The 19,160-nt window shown below is 38.9% G+C and overlaps 2 protein-coding genes across 2 annotated transcripts in view; both read right to left on the bottom strand.

Moving 5' to 3' along the window:
* Positions 1-3,842, bottom strand: part of LOC309513405 (uncharacterized protein) — a gene marked incomplete at its 5' end in the record, with an annotated part of 10,472 nt that extends 6,630 nt beyond the window's left edge. Inside the window, one exon of the mRNA XM_082189198.1 lies at positions 3,831-3,842. Coding sequence (XP_082045324.1) covers positions 3,831-3,842 — 12 coding nt within the window. The remainder of the gene's footprint in view (positions 1-3,830) is intronic.
* LOC309513056 (BICD cargo adaptor 2) overlaps positions 2,196-19,160 on the bottom strand; it is a 39,194-nt gene continuing 22,229 nt past the window's right edge. Inside the window, exons 7-10 of the mRNA XM_082188848.1 lie at positions 17,604-17,961; positions 16,077-16,465; positions 14,633-14,784; positions 2,196-7,200 (exon numbers count right to left, since the gene is read on the bottom strand). Coding sequence (XP_082044974.1) covers positions 6,903-7,200; positions 14,633-14,784; positions 16,077-16,465; positions 17,604-17,961 — 1,197 coding nt within the window. The 3' untranslated portion in view covers positions 2,196-6,902. The remainder of the gene's footprint in view (positions 7,201-14,632; positions 14,785-16,076; positions 16,466-17,603; positions 17,962-19,160) is intronic.

Genomic DNA, 19,160 nt, shown 5'->3' with positions numbered 1-19,160 from the left:
CCCGCTTATACCATGGTCACTTGCCAAATAACACTTTTAAAACATTAGTTTATATTTTAATTAGTTTTACAATCGAGATTTAAAGTTTTTACAAACAATAACTTGGTTTCCCTGGTTACGCCTGACGGTTTATTTAGCAACCGGAGATATTTATAGCCCGCACAGCTCGTAGAACCCTTCAGTTTACTGCCTGTTGCTATGGTTACTCACAGCTGATGTAGAACCCTTCAGTTTACTGCCTGTTGCTATGGTTACTCACAGCTGATGTAGAACCCTTCAGTTTACTGCCTGTTGCTATGGTTACTCACAGCTGATGTAGCCAGCGCATTTATTTATTCATTTCGAACGGTAAACAGTCAGTTTCACCAGAACTCCTTTACTAGGTGTCCTCTATCATGGACACCCTGCAGCCAATCAGAATCGAGTATTCACCCAGACCATGGTATAACAAGTGATCATTTTGAGATAAAAAGTCATAATTTCAACTTTTGTCAGTGATAACTGAGGAGAATAAGGCTAAACTTACCGCAGCAGGAACATACTAAATAATTTGCTTAAACGGTAAAGAGTTTGACTGATTGAAGGCTTTCATGAGCTTGACCACTGGAACTGAACAAATAGTCGTAGTGTGTAGTCTTTCATAATCACAGTTTCAACAGGGCAAAAAATAAATAAATAATTAAAGTCCCCCTGTGGTGAAAATCCAGCTTTTAATGTTGTTTATGTGTCTATGTGGTGTTTTTAATATGCTTTAAGACAAACCATGTGTAAGTTCATAAGTCGACAGCATTGCTGAGTATTTCCTCCTTAAAACTGCAGTGAACCAAAGACAGTCTCAAACACACGCTTTGAAATCGCTGGTGTTTCTGACGTCACAAACTACCTTGTAACCAATCAGATCAACGTGTGATCGCCAACCAGTGGATCTCTGAGCTGAGTGAGTGAGTGAGTGAGTGGAGGCGGGGCTCATTTGCATATTCATAGAACCGCGCATACTAAATGAGGCAAGGGTGTCGAGTTACAGTCAAGATATTTTAAGGCATTAAGAATTTTTTTTCAAGGAAAAAACATTTTAATATGTCATTTTGGTGATCAAAGATGAGTTTTAAAGGATAAAATTATTGACTACAGGGGGACTTTAACCAAATCATTTCAGTGCATCATTAAAATTCATGAAATCAATTAAAAAGTCTAATGTTAATACAAATATACAAAAAATTTATTTTTAAATATATTTTGTTTAAAAAAAGTCATTAGATTCTTCCACCCAGTTCGCATACTTGCACTATTCACACTGAGAATCCCAAACAGAAATAGTGCACTTTAAATACCCGGATGAAGCATTTAATTAACCGAAAAAAACAAAGTATGTAATAATGGACTATTCAGGCACTCGACTGTCAGAAGGGGAGGGGCTTCAGACTCTGACAGCCAATGACAGGATAACCTGATAAAGTTCATACACTACATGCTTACTGCACAAGTGCATAGAGTGTCATCTGGGACACAAGTATTTTCACTCCAGTTTGAGTACATCCTTCATTTTAGTGCTTCACTATGAATGAGCTCGTCCAAAAGAGACCAGAAAGTCCAACATTTAATTTAATATTCAACAATAATATTGATCTGCCTGCACTGACACCATTATATGAGAACTGGACTCAGCTGGACGATGATATCATGGTTTACTCCAGAGCATATATTATATATATATATATATATATATATATATATATATACACACACACACACACACACAACCTAAATTAATTTTTAACAAAAAATAATAATAATAAACCATCACTGAACTTACTTAAGCTGGACTGTGATATTTTCTTCTAGAAACAATCTTTGTTGCATTATTTTCCTGTTATCTCAGTAAAGCTGCTTTGAAACACTCTGTATTGTAAAGAACGCTATATAAATAAATGTGACTTGACCCTTGACCTTGTCTGTGATGCACCAAAGTCAACCGTCAAAGTCAAAGTCAACAAAAATTTAACCCTTTAAAGCTCCAAAAGCGAATCGAAATATGCTTAATTTGATTATTTTGTAATTGTTATTAAAATATCCGGAGAGTTTTATACTCTAGCGGCAGTAAGAGAGCCATCCGTGTTCGACTGGTGAAACATTCATGCATTTAAAGCTTAAACCACACCAGCCTGTGACAAACACACAACAGACACACAACAAACTCTGAGTGACTTTTTATTTGCATTTACTGACTTTCCCAGCATGACTGCCTCTACACAGACTATAGAAAACAACACTTTAACTCGGTTACTTCAATTAAAAACTAATTATCTGAGTCTTTTTCCCAAGTCTTTGGAGTTGTACGTGTGTTTTCAGGTCTGTGTACAAGCCTCATCGCCGAGAGAAACATGCATCTGACATCATAATGCACATTATAAAGTTCAGTACTGACCACATATCAAATGAGTGTTATTGTATATAAAGTTATCAAACTTATAGATCCTTATAGATCAATACTGGAACACAATAATAAGAGTTTCCAATAATAAGCTTCCACAGCTAATATCACAATGCCATCACTTCCAGCAAACAGAAAACCTTATTAACCACGTGACTGTAATGTCCTTGTAATTGCACTTAATTTAGTTTTTCTGCGCTGACTGTGTTTATTAATTTTACGCCTCAACAAACAAAAATGTGACTTTCGTGGCACCGTTTGCTTGTTGATGCAGCGTGTTTTCTGTTTCCTGAAATTGTAATGCTCATATATAACCATGTCAAAAATGTTTAATAAAAAACAAAGAAACAAAAACATAATAATAATAATAAACAATCGGGACAGAAAGAGACACGAGCTTTCTCACCATTGTCCACAATACTATCAATAATCACATGACCTCCTACCTCACCGTACAAAGCTAGAATAACACCAGTCTCCGACTCGTTCTGGTCATATCGAGGCAAAAGCACGATAACTCCGGCTTCCCACCATTGGACGAAAAATGACGTTTTCTAAAACCCCTGAATTTGCGATTAAGATCACTGACCTGACGAATTCAGCACAATCCGGTTCATTTCTCTAATAGTTCATATATCTCCACACACCCTTAGAAAACAGAATGAATGTCGTCTTCTCTTATTGCTGTTCTTCCTTGAGGAGTGAGAACAATAAAACAACAAACTAAACGCTAAACTAGGATTCTCTCTGGAAAAAGAACAACAACAAAAAAGGCACTAATGGTCAGAATGAGGATCATGAACGGAAAACGGACCAAACTTGAGGGTTAGGTAGAGATCTCAGGGATTCTGATCGGACGCTGTGCCGACGCTTGGCACAATAGAGTTAAGAGAGAATTACAGCATTCCAATTTGGAATTAATTTAATGCTCTTGTGCAGAATGCAGGAGGTCAGTGATCCGTGTAAAGGTGCTTGAAATCAATAAAAGAAGAACCAGTAACACTTAACAATAAGGTACGTTAACGTCATCAACAATGTTTTACACACTTAGTTCATCCAGGTTTAGGGATGCACCGATATGAACATTTTGGCCGATACCGATAACCGATAATTCTCTATATTTGAAAGCCGATAACCGATATATTGGCCGATACCGATAACCGATAATTCTCTATATTTGAAAGCCGATAACCGATATATTGGCCGATACCGATAACCGATAATTCTCTATATTTGAAAGCCGATAACCGATATATTGGCCGATACCGATAATTCTTTATATTTGAAAGCCGATAACCGATATATTGGCCGATACCGATAACCGATAATTCTTTATATTTCAAAGCCGATAACTATAATATAATTTTTGAGACTCTGATTACTAAAACAAAAGCCTCACCATTAAATCCATGTCTCAAACACAATTATAATGATGTTCTCATGATAATTTGATGTAGCCGATATGACAGACTTGTATCACTTTACTGTATTTTTACCTTTTTTGAAGTGATTCCAATCATATTCCAAGCAATTCAAAACCATCATGTTGAACAGTACACATCTGAAGAGTCTCAGCTGAAGGAAATAATACATTATTGATCGGTTTTTATATATATCGGACAAATTTTCTGATCAGGCCGATAACGATAACATTAAAAATGAACCGATATCGGCCGATACCGATATATATCGTGCATCCCTATCCAGGTTAATATTTGGATATACTGTTGCTCACATGTTTGTTCATAATACAAGAACCTAATGTTAACTTAAAAATGTATTCATACATGAAGAAATGAACCTAGATTAATAAATGCTGTATTTTTCATTCTTATTTGAACCTTTTTGTGAGGCGTTACACAAAAAAGTCCATTCAGTTTATCATCAATTTGCTGGTTTTACTTCTGATCAGATTAGGCCACGACGTAATGCTTTTATTCGTTCACTTTGAACCATTCCTATAAAAGAGAAAATAATAATAGGCAATAATAATAAATAGATAAAATCCCAGAATCGGACTGTCTGTGGTTGTGTTTAAAACATGGCAGTAAAACGAACGTGAGAAGCGAAACATTCCAGTAAATCACAGGAATAATCCGACAGACTCATTTCATAAAGACTGGGAGAGTTAGAAAGAAATCTAAGTGAACCGACGCGTGAACCAGAACACCTCAAACTATATCATAAAAATCAATAATAAGCTTATATTAAAAGAGCAGAGGTTATAAAATCTCAAAACGGATAAACATTTTGAGGAAAAGAACATCAGCTCATTTTCTTTTCTTTTGACTCCAATCAAAAGCGTTAAAGTTTTCAGGCCTGTGTGAGCTCTGGCTTCCTGTGTGTGTGTGTGTGTGTGTGTGTGTGTGTGTGTGTGTGTGTGTGTGTGTGTGTGTGTGTGTGTGTGTGTAAAAACAACCCTGAATGTACTCGTTTGCATGAGCTTACAATGTGAAACTACACTTAAAAAAAAGATTACGAATAAAAGACATCCAGTGTTTCTCTCGCTAGTCCAAGAAACGTTACTCTGGATTTGTAGGCAGTGGAGGAGTGTGTCCTTCCCAGGCTCAACGTTACTGCAAATTAAACACAAAGAAATAAAAGCAGTTAGCATGACGGCTAAACGTTCTGCTCAACGGGAACCCGGTGTTAGTCACCCCGAACTGAAGTTAGTGTGGAAGATCAGCAGAAAGCCAGAGTTTCTCACAGCACTGAAAACCCAAACCCAGCATGCAGTGTGTGCTAATGCTTGAAAAGAGTCAAAAATAGAATAAACTAAAACACTAACTCCTCTCTGCGAGCCGAAGACCAGCTCTCAAATCATTTAAATGGTGATTTTGGTAACGCTTTACTTCAAGCCTTTACATATAATGCATTATAAAAGTATTTTTTTATTAAAGTCCCTTTATTTTATGCCTTATAATGCATTGTCTTTACATACAGTTATAATACTTGTATAATGCATTAAAACACATTACAAACACAGAATCTGCTAATATTATAATGCATTTTAACTTTGGTTACAATTATTTATGAAAAGATGTAATGCATTATAACGTACATTATGAACGCCTTTATAATGCAATATACATAAAGGCTTTAGGTAAGTGAAGTGTTACTGTGATTTGTAATTGTTATTTAATTGTTTGCATCATTGATCATTAGTCCTGTGTATCACGCGCTGTAGAAATAAATGTGACGGTGATAAAAACTGATTCAATGACTCGTATAAATAATGTAATAACGAACGACTTTTTTGTAAGACATGCCAGACAAAAGAGACGTTTGTGTTTTTTTCTGTGACGGTTCAAATAAAGAAATGAATAACAATAATATAGCGAGGCACGTTGAGAACGTACGAGTTTTGCGTTTTATTTAACACTGCTGTCAATTTGAAGATCCTAAAATGTGTGCTGGCCCTTTAAATACAGCGATTCATGAATCTACGTCAGCTTCCAAGCAGATTATGAACTTTCGTTTCAGTTTTTACTGTCGACCTCTTCATCTCTCGCACATCGCAGACACAAACGAGTGAATGCCTTCTATACGGAGATGAGAGTTTAATTTCATTCATAACCTACTGACAGATTCCCAATGCAAAGGTAGAGTCCAAGTAGGAGAATATGATCATACTAATCAAAAGCATGAACCGTATTCGCCACTGATTTAGGATAAATGTCTTTCTTCCGCCAGAAAACTAGCCTGAAATATTTAGTTTGCCGTGTCAGAAGACAGAGACGACAGATAAGGCCTCGCTAATGTTCATCTGCAATGTAGAAACACAAACAGCCTTGCATTATGACATCACTATGAGCATGTGACAAGCCCTTCACCGCGTAAAGCCGCGTGTCAAGTAAACGTAATCAAGTCTACGACATGTTAAAGCTTTCAGAAATAGATCTGCAGCCACTGACATCTACGAAAAAGCAAAGCCAGAAGCCCATTGGCTGATTTATGTGTATGTACGCTTGTCGTTCCCGCCTGCCTCACGAGTGACATCGCTGAAAACGCGCACTCTCCAACCCGTCGTGTGTTGATGCTATTTTAAATTCTCGTGCAAAAAAAATGGCACAATTCAATGGGTTTTCCTGCATGTCAACGAGACAGGAGGAGGTTTGCATATCGTTTGTTCGGGCTTGTAAACACGAGTTACCTGATTGGACGGGCTGCTGATTTCAGAGGCAGGAGAGAGATGGACAGAAGAAAAAGGGCAAATAGCCATTGACTTGTGACATCATCACAATTCAACATGGCTAGCTCTCCCTAGCACGTCTGATCTGGAAACGCGCTGTGCAATTCGGTTTGAAACACACTTAGACTAAACGTTACATCATTCTTGCCCCTAAGCTAGCTCTACAACATGCACCTGGCTACGAGAACGCTAGCAGCGCTAAACACACGGACACATCGTATGGGTTAGCGGAGAGCAAGCAAGAGCGCGCGAGTTGAGCTTTATACATGAGCCGCGGCTTCAGTCGCAGTAGATCTTGTACTTCTCGCTGCAGAACACGAGTGGCGCTCCCAGATCGGCGCGAGCTCCGGCGGGGAGACTTACGTCGGACGGGGTGGATTTAGCGCGCGAGCAGCCGGTTTTAGCGCGACCGCGGCGGACCTGGTCGTGGTCGACCTCCAGGTCCTCCAGGCGCTGTGTTAGCGCTAGCTTCTGCTGGATAGCCATACGCAGGAGAGAGTTCAGCGTCTTCTTCTCGTCCTCCGCCGCCGCTAGCTGTCTCTGCATCTCATCCAGCTGAGTCACGTACTCGTCACAGCTGACAGACAAACAAAGAAAAAACAACATCAAATCAGAGGACCTGTGATGCTTTTCTCCATCTGTGTTTAGTGTGTGATGTTGATGTTTGAACATGAAGAAGCTCCAGTTCTTCTCTATATCAGTGTCAGTGTTTCTGAACTCCTGAAACGCCTCCATTGTAGTCTTGAGTTTCTTCCAGGAACACGTCACAATATTCCTCATTATCATAATTCATACGCACAATAAAGGGGCGGGGCCTGGTTGAGTTAGTTAGTAGTGTGTTAAACTGGCAGTAAGGGGCGGGATATTCCCAAACACACTCGAAGCGCTCGACCAATCACAACACAACGCTCCAGCCGACCAATCAGAGCACAGTGTGCTTTTAAATGTTTTAAATTAACATTTCAAATTGAGAGGAATTGCTTATAAAGATTTAATTAATTTGCTATTGAAACGGACATTACAATTTTTATTCTTCTGATTGTTTGTCAAGATATGTATATATAATCGTGCTGGTCTTATGGCTTGCTGTTCAGTAAATCTTAAGCAATGAGCCTCTTTTATTCAACAGGATTCAAGTATTTATATTTTTAAAAGGGGAGTCAAGACATTTTTCTCTTGTTTTGAGTATATTAATAATATTCAATATTTTTTTGGCATTTTATTGATAATGTGTTTTTATTTTTATTCTGATTTGTGAAGCACTTTGAGCTGCATTTTAAGTATAAAAAGTGCAATACAAAGACAGTTAGTTGGAAATGATAGTTTTAAAAGGTTAAGCATTCATATGTTCTCTCTCTCACACACACACACACACACACACACACCTCACCTAGCGCTGTATGGATTAGTGTCATGTTCGTTTTGTGTGGTTTTTGAAGCGTCAACTTTGAGGGTCCCATTCACTTACATTATATGGACTCTCAGAGAGATTATTTTTATTAAAAAATCTCTATTTGTGTTCCACAGAAGAAAGTCAGTCATATACATCTTGGACGGCATGAGGATTAGAAAATGATGGGTGGAGTTTCCCTTCAGTGCAAAAGGCCATTACAAACACAGCAACAGTCAACGTGTCTCAACAGAACATACAACACCAGGCCAATGTTGTTTAAAGACCAATTTCTTCATCCATTCATCCATAAATAATGTGATTTCAACAGCTGTCGATCTTAATGAGTGATGAATAAGCGTGAGATTAAAGCATTAACAGACAGAACGATTAAAGAGCCACACCTTCATCAAACTGCAGGTTTAACGACACCTGAGAGCATGTCGACACACGCTGAACGCCACAGAACACAATGATCACTGAGGAACACGTGTACCGCCCTACAGTCATCAGAGAACACACACACACAACGGGTGATTTTCCCATGGGTGTGATCATCAGTCCTTCTCAGAACACCAGACGGGAGAATCTGAGGGGTCAAATGTCAAACGGTACTTTAAACAGTAATTGATCTGATGATTTTAGACTGATGGTGAAGATGAGCAGTGTCTCAATATAGAAGGGAGCATTGAAAGGCACACTCAAGTTTTGGAGCCAAAAGCCCCAATTTTGCATGCAGTTTCAGGGCCAAAAGTTAGAGATAGCGCAGCTTTACTGTTTGTTATGATCGCTGAGACTCATTTCTCAACACTTGGGTCACTTTTTCAAATCTCTCCACACAGTGAACGCATCAGCAGTCTATGCTGAACTGTGGATCATTTATCACTGCTTTGGCAACAAAATGCATTCATGACGACATCTTTCAAATGGCAATTATTCATTTCTCGCTCAGACAGAAACACCATTAAAACTATTTACCAACACACTCTCTTCAAAACTGTTAAACTTAAAGTCACCATGAAAACAAAATGGACAATCCTTTTTTTTTTTTTGGAATACCGCAGTGTTTCTTCTAAATGATTTACAGGTGCACATCATTATAGAGTTAATAATCTTGAATCAGAAAATCTTCCTCTTGCAGCTTCTCTTCTCTTCTCTGATGGTCTACATTTGTTCTTCTTCCAGAAGCGTTTCACTCGGATAAACGACACGATAGAGAAGAAAAGACTAACGCAACTTCCATTTCATGCCGACTGACTAAACATAAAACAAAACTGAAGACGACAGCAATTTGCTACATTTCTACAGTAACACCAGACTGAAATATACTCCTAAAAATCTACAATATGAAATCCTATCACAGCAATTAGATGAACACCTACACAGGTGTTAGCCTTTCAATGTCATTAGCATCTATACCAAAGTGGAAACTTGAGAATAATTGTGTGCTGTAATGTAAACATGGATCATGTGACATTTACTGCAGGAAATTATAAACATGTCATTCTTGTTATATCATTATCTTATAATGCTGCCTCTTGTTAGTGGTTTTCTGAGTGATAGAATATGTTTGTTGGGTGAAACCTTTGCGAGTGTTCTGGAAAAATTAGTATATTATAGTTTTGGTAGTTTTAGTGTGTGCCCAGCAAACACAGAACGTTGGCCTAACATACCCAACCTTCTAACAACGTTTTAACAACATGGCCAAAAGGTTGCTATAACTACGTTGTGTGGTGAAGGTTGTTACAGCGTTGTCACAGCGTTGACATTAAACCACCGTTCAGAGCCATTGCTTAAGGTTGTGCCTAGGGTGTCTGGACAACCACTGGACAACATATGTACTCGTCAATGCCCTGAAGCGTGAAAATCAGCCTCTTAAATTTCAACTGATTGGTGGGCCGTCTCTCATTCTTCATCAAGCAAGGATACGTGAGAATTGCGTTTAATTTACTTCAGCTAAATAAGATACGCAATTATTCAAACACAACCTACAACTTCCTTATCTGATGTGACATTTTTTTGAACATCATCTGGTCAGGTATGACAAATATTTAACTTTATGCCAAAAGTATGAAGCTAAAATGACTTTAATGATGAGTAATTGACTTCAGCACTCATTGAACAGCCAGCGATGCGTAGCCTACTTGTTGCACGTTAATGTTTTTTACTTTTTTTTTTTTTGGAAACGCACAGAAAAAATGTTTGTAACTGCTCGTACACCTGTTTATATTTTCCTTTGATTTGTCGTCTCATTTGTTTCTTTGCCAGATTTTCGCATGTTTGCTCATGCTAGTTAGTCCATTCCCTGTATAATATGTTTGTTTGTTTTTTCTCACAAATGTATGACTTTTGGAAGTGCAATTTGATTACCATATGTAGTTTTAATAAAGTTGAATTAGCTAAAGCTATTAGCTGTCATTTTTACTCTTCAAAGTGTACACTTGTTGCAGGTGTTGATTATAATGAATTTACTGTTAGGCCCATAAATAATAATAAGGATAAACAATATTCAAAAAGTATATAATTATATAACATATGACTAATTAAAAAGTAACCACAAAACATAAAATGCTACATGGTGGATATCTATAGACCTATCTAGCATAAAAAAAAAAAAATTGTCAGAACTTCGCCTCTCAGTTGCTGAAGGCTGCGGCAGCCCTGTCACGTCTTACAATTCTACGTTGTTACAATGTTGCGAGCACGTAGACAGCGGCGTTGCCATAGCAGTAGGGATGGGTACCGAAACCCGGTATTAAACGGCCCCGGTGCTGAATTTTGAAAGACCGCTGGATCGTTAAGCTCGGACGTTATCGGTTCTGCTGTCGGTACTAGAGAAATTATTAAAGTACACGTGCTATCTATTATTGCTATTAAGAAATTATTATCTTGCGAATTTAATCTCGCCAGCCACTTCTATATATAATAATATTGAACCATTTGTCTGTGATGCATTTTTGCTAAAGAGAGAGAGAGAGAGAGAGAGAGAGAGAGAGAGTGTGTGTGTGTGTGTGTGTGTGTGTGTGTGAGAGAGAGAGAGAGAGCGATCTTTCACGCAAAGCCACGGCGCGCGCAACACAACAGCCCTGCTTAATGAGTGACGATGAGGACAGAACATTCAAAAGGTTACACTTTAGATCTTTGATATTAAACTAATTTTATTTTAGATTTAGATGTTGGCTTCCAATGATTATAAAAAAGAAGATATTTGAGGTGTAACCATTAAAAACTAAAGCCACATTCTCTCCAGCGCAACTTCCTTCCCTTCACAGAGCGATGCGCTGTCATTTCTCCCTAAAACTTAAAAGTAACGTCAGAATCTGCACGATCGGTGATTGTTGTAAAATGTAGTCTATACTGTTGCTAAACTGCGGGACGCGTTTGATAATAAAAGGCTATTAAAAGTACCAAAATTGACGCAATAGACGCTGTTCCAAAATGCGGCGCACGCTCCGAAACACACCGCAACGAGACAAGCAACGTATATTTTGGGCTTTGTGTGCGCATCTAAACGATCAAATACACAAATATGTCAAAATGGCCGTCTTGGAGATTCACTTAAACAGTTTATTCACTTAAATACAGTTTATGTCTTAAATCGGCGTAAATAGTTGGGATAAAATATGAGGCTTAATAATGATTAGATCTGCATTTGGTCTTAAAGAGGCAGCAGTCTAATAATCCTGCTGACGATTGCTCCATTAATGTGAATCAAACAACAAAAGGCAAAGAGAAAATCAGTCACAGCTCTTGAATGATATAAGCTTTAATCTATCTATGATAAACTATGCAGTGTTATTTTACATCTGACTTTATTAGATGTCTTTTTAACCCATATTACTCCTGAACAGTAATGTCAGTAGACATTACTGAAATTAAAGCACTGGGTATATAATTTGTATATTTGTTTTATATACTTTTTTGTTTGACCATGTGTTTGTACTTTGTTTTTGGCGTCCTGTCTGTCTATATAAAACACAAAAGCGTGCACCCTTCTGCATAACATACATGTTTTATTTGTTTTGTTAAAGCATTGCTTTTTCTTTTGCTATAGATATTTATTTTACATTTCAAAATATAAAGCAATATTAATTATGTTCTAAATAATTTTTTCCCCTTTTTTTAATATAACAAAAAGAACCGATAAGAATACCGTTAAAGTACCGGATCGATAAGGAGTATCGGTAAGAGTAGTAATACCGTTAAAACCTTAACGATACCCATCCCTACATAGCAGAAATGCAACGTGCCACAGATGTTGCCACAACGTAAATGTGTTTGCTGGGTTTTGGATGTAAAATGTTCTGCTTTTGAAGCTGAAGGTTGGTTAGAAGAACTGTGTGAAGAGTTTTGAAAAAGTAACATATGCATTGTAAAATGTTGCCTAGTGAGTGTAAAAAAAAAAAAAAAGAAAGAAGTCTAGACAAACTAGACTAGCCTAATTGTATTGTGCCTGAGATTACCCGAGGGTGAGGGTGAGGTCTCAGGCACACAAAGACACAACGCCTCACAATAGAGATCAGTGCAGCTTCATTAGCGATCGGCCCCTGGGAACCATCGCTCTAAACGCAGGGGTCAGGATTTTCCCGGGAAAAGAGGCCAGGGGTCACGTGTGAACCATCTGCGTCTGCACGAGTGTGTGTGTGAGAGGGTGTGAAGGAGGCGTGCCGGTGTTATTGAGAAATATGTCTCGACACGCATTCACCTCAACGGCTTTACAGCAACACACGAATGAAGATCACAAACAAAACATCCTACAATAGCTGATATCTTCATATGCAAAACACAGTTTCAGTAACACTTTACAATAAGGTTCATTAATGTATTAATTAACATGAACTAACAATAAGCAATACATTTGTTACAGTATTTATTCATCTTTGTTAATGTTAGTTAATAAAGATACAGTTGTTCATTGTTTGTTCATGTTAGTTCATAGTTGATTTTAATACTATAGAAGTTTTGATCATTATTAGTTCCTATTAACTAATGAACTTTATTGTAAAGTGTTACCATATTTATTTTTTGTGATTTTGCGGTGCGATATGAGCGAGCAGCTTTAGAGATGCTGGAGACTGTGGGAAAGAGAGCTCAGCCCCCCCGCCGGACGAGCTCATTAGCATATTAATACCCCACTGAGCGCTGAAGGGGCCGTAGAGGCTGAAGAGGCTGATGGGAAATCTTCACACTGAATGTGCTGTTAAAGGAGGGTTTCATCTGTGTTTGCTCATTCATAGCATGTGTGAACGTGAACATGGGAACAGAAACACTTCTGTTCACTCGCTGAAGTGTCAGTGGGAACACAAGAAAGAATGAGAAGTATAGATTCGTGGGAGGGTTGCCAGAGTCTTGGTAATTAATGGGAAACATTGTGATATACAGAAAATTTAGAAACTATTTGAAATGATCAAATATATATACAGTCAAACTAAAACTTATTCAGACACCTTTTTCTTACTAGTGTGTGCAGGACACTATAGTTCATTTATGTAAGTGAGGAGAGCAAAATAAAGTAAACTGTGACCCAATAATTCTTCATACAGTGACTACCAGTGAAATTCATAAAAATTTGGGACCAAAAATGATTGGGACACTTTGAGCTGATCATGTTTTGCTGAAGTGTTTTGTCTTTAATCACTAATGCTCTTTTTACACACAGACTGAACTAAATGAAGCATTGCTTGGTGATTGGTTGAGCTAAACTGGTATTATCTAATTGTGTAGTTAAATTTAACAGCTGACAGATATTCAACATAATTCATGTGTGAGACAGTCTAACAGAAGGATGGACAAAACCAGTCAAATATCAACTGAGTTCATAACTCTGAGTTCTGCTCATATTTATTACCATTTTCTAAACTATAGCGAATAAACTGTGATAATGTGAGAAATGTTGAAGGTGTCTGAATACATTTGGGTTTGACTGTATATGGTAGCATTTTTTGTCCTGCATTTATTTTCAAATCCATTTTTTGTTAAGCTACTAGACAGCAGCACTTTCTCAATATAGAATATCTAGACAGAGCATTAAGGAAATAAATGAGAAAAAAAACAAAGATCCCTTATGGATGTCATTCAGCCGTCCTGAGTTCAGCACAGAGAAGCCACTGATGGGGTTTAAGTGATTCTGCAGCACATGACGTCACGGCTTTGAGAAGACTTCACTGTAGATTTACTCTGACACGCATGTGCAATGAAGATTTACTGGTTCCCATCACTAGCCGCTTTCCATTACCCTTCAAATTGCGTAAATTGAAATTGTGAATTGAAAATATGCCCAATGGAAACACGTACATTTTGCAAAAACTCCCATTTATCGCAAAAAAGTTTACGCTCGCATGAGGAGGTTTTACACGCAATTCGAAAAAGAAATATCATTTCGCAAAACTGCAATGGAAACAGTTTTTGTGCATTTCCAGGTCACCTGACGTAGATGACGTGGTGTGTTTGGACACAATACGAGACAGAGTTCTTTATTAAACTCATAAAAGACAAAAGAATTACAGGAATACTGGATTCTAAACCTCAAATAAATGCCACAATCAAGACCAATAAAACCAAATAGACTATTTTGCTGATGTGTGTGTGTTGTAAATGTGTGGTGGTGTGTGTCTCATACCGAGTGGCAAACATGGCCCTGAGTGAGGAGAAAGTGGCCGCGTCCTCTTTAAGGGCTTTGAGCTCGTTGCGAAGCTTCATCATGGTTTCGGTCACCATGGCCTTTTCATTCTCATATTTGCTCTTCAGGTTGGCCAACGCCACCTCAGCGGTCTGAAAAACACACACACACACAATCAAAACTGAATCCAATCGTGAAATGTGTGTCAATGCCAATAATAAACACAACAGTATCAAACAACACGGAAGGTTTGCTGTGCTTCTGCCATAAAACTTCATATCAGCTGTTTGTCTTGTAGTTTGTTGAAAGTATGCCGTTTGAGTCAGGTGGTCTAAAGTCATAAAGAGTCAAACGAGTCAAACACAAAACACAACATTAGAGCTCCTGGTTGATAGCCGTTCATTTGAAACAAACACAAAGACAGGCAGTGCTTTAAAGGATTAGTTCACTTCAGAATGAACATTTCCTGATAATTTACTCTCCCCCTCGTCATCCAAGATGTTCATGTCTTTCTTTCTTCAGTTGAAAAGAAATAAAGGTTTTTGAGGAAAACATTCCAGGATGTTTCTCCATATAGTGACTTCAATGGGGTCCAACAGGTCGAAGGTCCAAATGTGAGTTTCAGTGCAGCTTCAAAGTCTCGACACGATCCAGCCGAGGAATAAGAGTCTTATCTAGACAAACCAGCCGACATTTTATAACAAAATAAACATTTATATACTTTTTAACCACAAATGCTCGTCTTGCACTAGCTGTGATGCGACACAAATTACGTAATCAGGTTGAAAGGTCACGCGTGATCTGGTTTATAATTGTAGTGTAGGGCTAAAAACTCCCTCTCAATTCTCCTCCAACTTCAAAATCGTCCAACATCGTTGTTTTACCTTTTATTTTTTGTAAATGCCATTTGTCTGAGTCTTTGCCCGTTCGCTTTGTAAACACTGGGTCTGTTCTTACGCCTATGTCACGCTTGACCTTTCAACCCGATTACGTAATGTGTGTCGCATCACAGCTAGTGCAAGATGAGCATTTGTGGTTAAAAAGTATATATGTGTTTATTTTTCTTCATAAAATAGATAAGACTCTTATTCCTCGGCTGGATCGTGTCGAGACTTTGAAGCTGCACTGAAACTCACATCTGGACCTTCGACCCGTTGGACTCCATTGAAGTCACTATATGGAGAAACATCCTGGAATGTTTTCCTCAAAAACCTTCATTTCTTTTCCACTGTAGAAAGAAAGACATGAACATCTTGGATGATGTGGAGGAGAGTAGATTATCAGGACATTTTAATTCTGAAGTGAACTAATCCTTTAAGCTTTCGAATGACACCTAATTTAGGATGATTATTAAAATATTTGAGGCGATAAAGCATGCCAAGTGTCCCGCTTGACAACAAACAGGCTACGACCCACTGATGCAATGACGAGGGTGAACACTGACCTGTTTGTTGGCCTTCAGGACGGTTCTCAGTGTGGCAATCTGCTCTCTCTTGGTGCTGAGGAGTGATTTGAGTTTGAGGATCTCCTCCACGCTGGCCTCCTGCTCGCGATCAGCCCCGAGACCCAGCTCCAGAGAAGCCATGCACTGGCGAGAGAGCTCAGTGGTGCGGTCCACGGCTAGCTGGAGGTGTCGGATCTGGTCCCGGATGATGGCCACCAGGTTATAGATGTTCATGGGCTCTTTACGGGGATCAGCCACTGGAGATGACGCTCCATCACTGGTCTCGGCGCTGGGAAAGAGTCCACGGGTCAGCAGGATTGGAGATCGGCGTCCACGACCATCAGGACTGCACCAACCTGTAGTCTGTGCGCCATTTATCCCGGCTTTACCTTTGCGGTAGATAGATAGATTGTTTTATTTAATGACATGTCAGTATCGAAGGCTATTTTCATGGCAAAAATTCAATTACAAAAATACAACTACCATATAAATACAATAAAACCAGGCAAACAAACACAAGAAGTCATCTTGAACATTTAAAAAAAAATTTAACATATGATAAAAAATCCAAAACCTTTTCAGGCATAATCTAGGTCCTTAAGTGAAATAACTTGATAAAAGAGCATTCTACTCGTATTATACCCAGGACAGTCCAATAAAATATGTTTAACAGAGAGGGGAATCTTACAAAACATGCATGAAGTTGGGTCTTCACCTTTAAGCAAAAAAAAAAGCCAAACTTGTTTGACCAATATGACATCTGGTGAACACCACTAGATCAGATCTAGTTTTAAAGGAACACGCCGACTTTTTGGGACTTTAGCTTATTCCCCGTATCCCCCAGAGTTAGATAAGTCCATACATACCCTTCTCATCTCCGTGCGTGCCGTAACTCTGTCTGACGCACCCACCGCTAGCCTAGCTTAGCACAAAGACTGGAGGTAAACGGCTCCAGCTAGCATACTGCTCCCAATAAGTGACAAAATAACGCCAAGCACTACTACTTCTGCGGAGTGATTTACTCCAACTCTGAGCGAACTCTCTGCTCCGGGGCTTCTCAGGTGCTGAGAATATAGTTCCCAGTATGTATAACGGTTAGAACTAGAAGATGGCTGTGTCTCATGTGACCTTGTTATTTGTACACGCTGTGACTATACAAATCACAACATGTAAATAGGAAAATGTTGGCGTTATTCTGTCACTTATTGGGAGCAGTATGCTAGCTGGAGCCGTTTACCTCCAGTCTTTGTGCTAAGCTAGGCTAGCGGTGGGTGCGTCAGACAGAGTTACGGCACGCACGGAGATGAGAAGGGTATGTATGGACTCATCTAACTCTGGGGGATACGGGGAATAAGCTGAAGTCCCAAAAAGTCGCCCAGTTCCTTTAAGAGTGATTAAAAGTCTGTTTGAAATTTCCGGATGTATTTCATATGGCTTTTTATTCTTGCACGTGTTCCACTCCTGTGGCCACTTATCCAATATATACACCGATTAATAATAGGTCTGATTTCTGAGGGAGGAGTTTACCTTCGCGGTAGAAGTCGAGCATGATGCGGTTAGGCGTTTCGTTGTTGCACATGCAGACGTGATGGTACAGGTTGGCTAGTTCCTCGCTGAAGGTGGCGAGCTCGTCCTGTGCGATGTTAAGGCTGCCCTGGGATTCGCCTGCCACTTCACTGGCCTGCCGAAGCTCTTTCTCCACGCGCTCCAGATGCTCGCGGTCGACTCGACTGCTGCGCTCCAGAGACGAGAGCTGAGCGCTCAGAGACGAGACCCGGCTCTCCAGCTGCGCCTGCTCCTCCTTATACTGTGATTGACAGGCTGAATGCTCCGCCTTTAATGTTTTGAGCTCCTCCTTCAGTTGACTAGCCTCGGACACTGCGACCTGTGGTTTCAAACAAATTACATTTTAAGTTAGTCAAGTTAATCACTTTATTCATCCCACAGGTAGGGTTGGGAATCGAATACTTGAGGTCAGGAATCGGATACTTGTTATAAAATAAAAATTTCGATTCCTCTTATCGATTCCTTTGTGAACAAAAAAATATTTATAGTGTCTCAAATATGTGATAGTGAATGATAGTGTGATTATTTGTGGAATATTGTATGCCAACAACTCGCCAATCAAGGGATTTCCTGGTAGTTCAAAGAGTTCATGAATTACAAACCTTTTATTTCAGGCTTGAGCTCAAAATAATAACAAAAATGCTTAGTACACAAAATAGAAGGTCTAGTCCATTTCTAAATAGATATTTTAGTACTGAATCACAAGTATACTGTATTTATTGACCTATGCACCATTTTGAATGGATTTTTTCTTCTTGCCAGAGATGAAACTGTTAAGTTAAAAATGTGTTCATGCACATTATATCTTTATGCTGAATATTGTTTAATATTTCACATGACCGTTTACCGAAACTAAAAAGGGGACTTTTATTATGAAGTCCCCGGAAGGGGCGTTGTTTTGTTTTGGAACACGAGGGGTGTTGAAGTGTGTCTGTGGAGAAATAAAACGGATAACGTTAATCTATACTGAAGTGTATTTTTTTTGTGTAACATTGGTAGCAGAGGATGGTTAGCAACTATAGAGTACCGCCAACCTTTGATGAAGGAAAACCATATGAAAGTTGGAAGAATGAAGTCGCGATTTGGACCAGAGTTACAGAACTCGAAAAGAAAAAACAGGCGCTTGCTGTGGCTTTGGCGCTGTCGGGAAGAGCGAGAGAAACGGCGATGGAAATACCGGTAGACGATCTGAATAATGACACTGGCATGAACACTTTACTTACGAAACTCGATGACTTGTTTCTCAAAGAAGAAAAGGACCAAGTTTACGAGGCGTACTCGAGCTTTGACCGGATTATGAAAGATAGCAGTGTTTCCATGACAGACTATATAATTGATTTTGAACAGCGGTACTCGCGGATGCGTAAATATAAGATGGAGCTTCCCGATGCAGTATTAGCATTCAAACTGCTGGACACTGCGTGCTTAGAAGTGAAAGATCGACAGTTAGCGCTGACAGCATGTACAGATTTGGATTTTGCGTCAATGAAGTCAGCACTGAAGAGGATTTTCGGAGGA

This window comes from Leuciscus leuciscus (genome assembly GCF_965113295.1).
Source record: "Leuciscus leuciscus genome assembly, chromosome: 13".
In the NCBI taxonomy this organism is placed as follows: Eukaryota; Metazoa; Chordata; class Actinopteri; order Cypriniformes; family Leuciscidae; genus Leuciscus; species Leuciscus leuciscus.
This window is presented reverse-complemented; position numbering and strand designations above follow the sequence as displayed.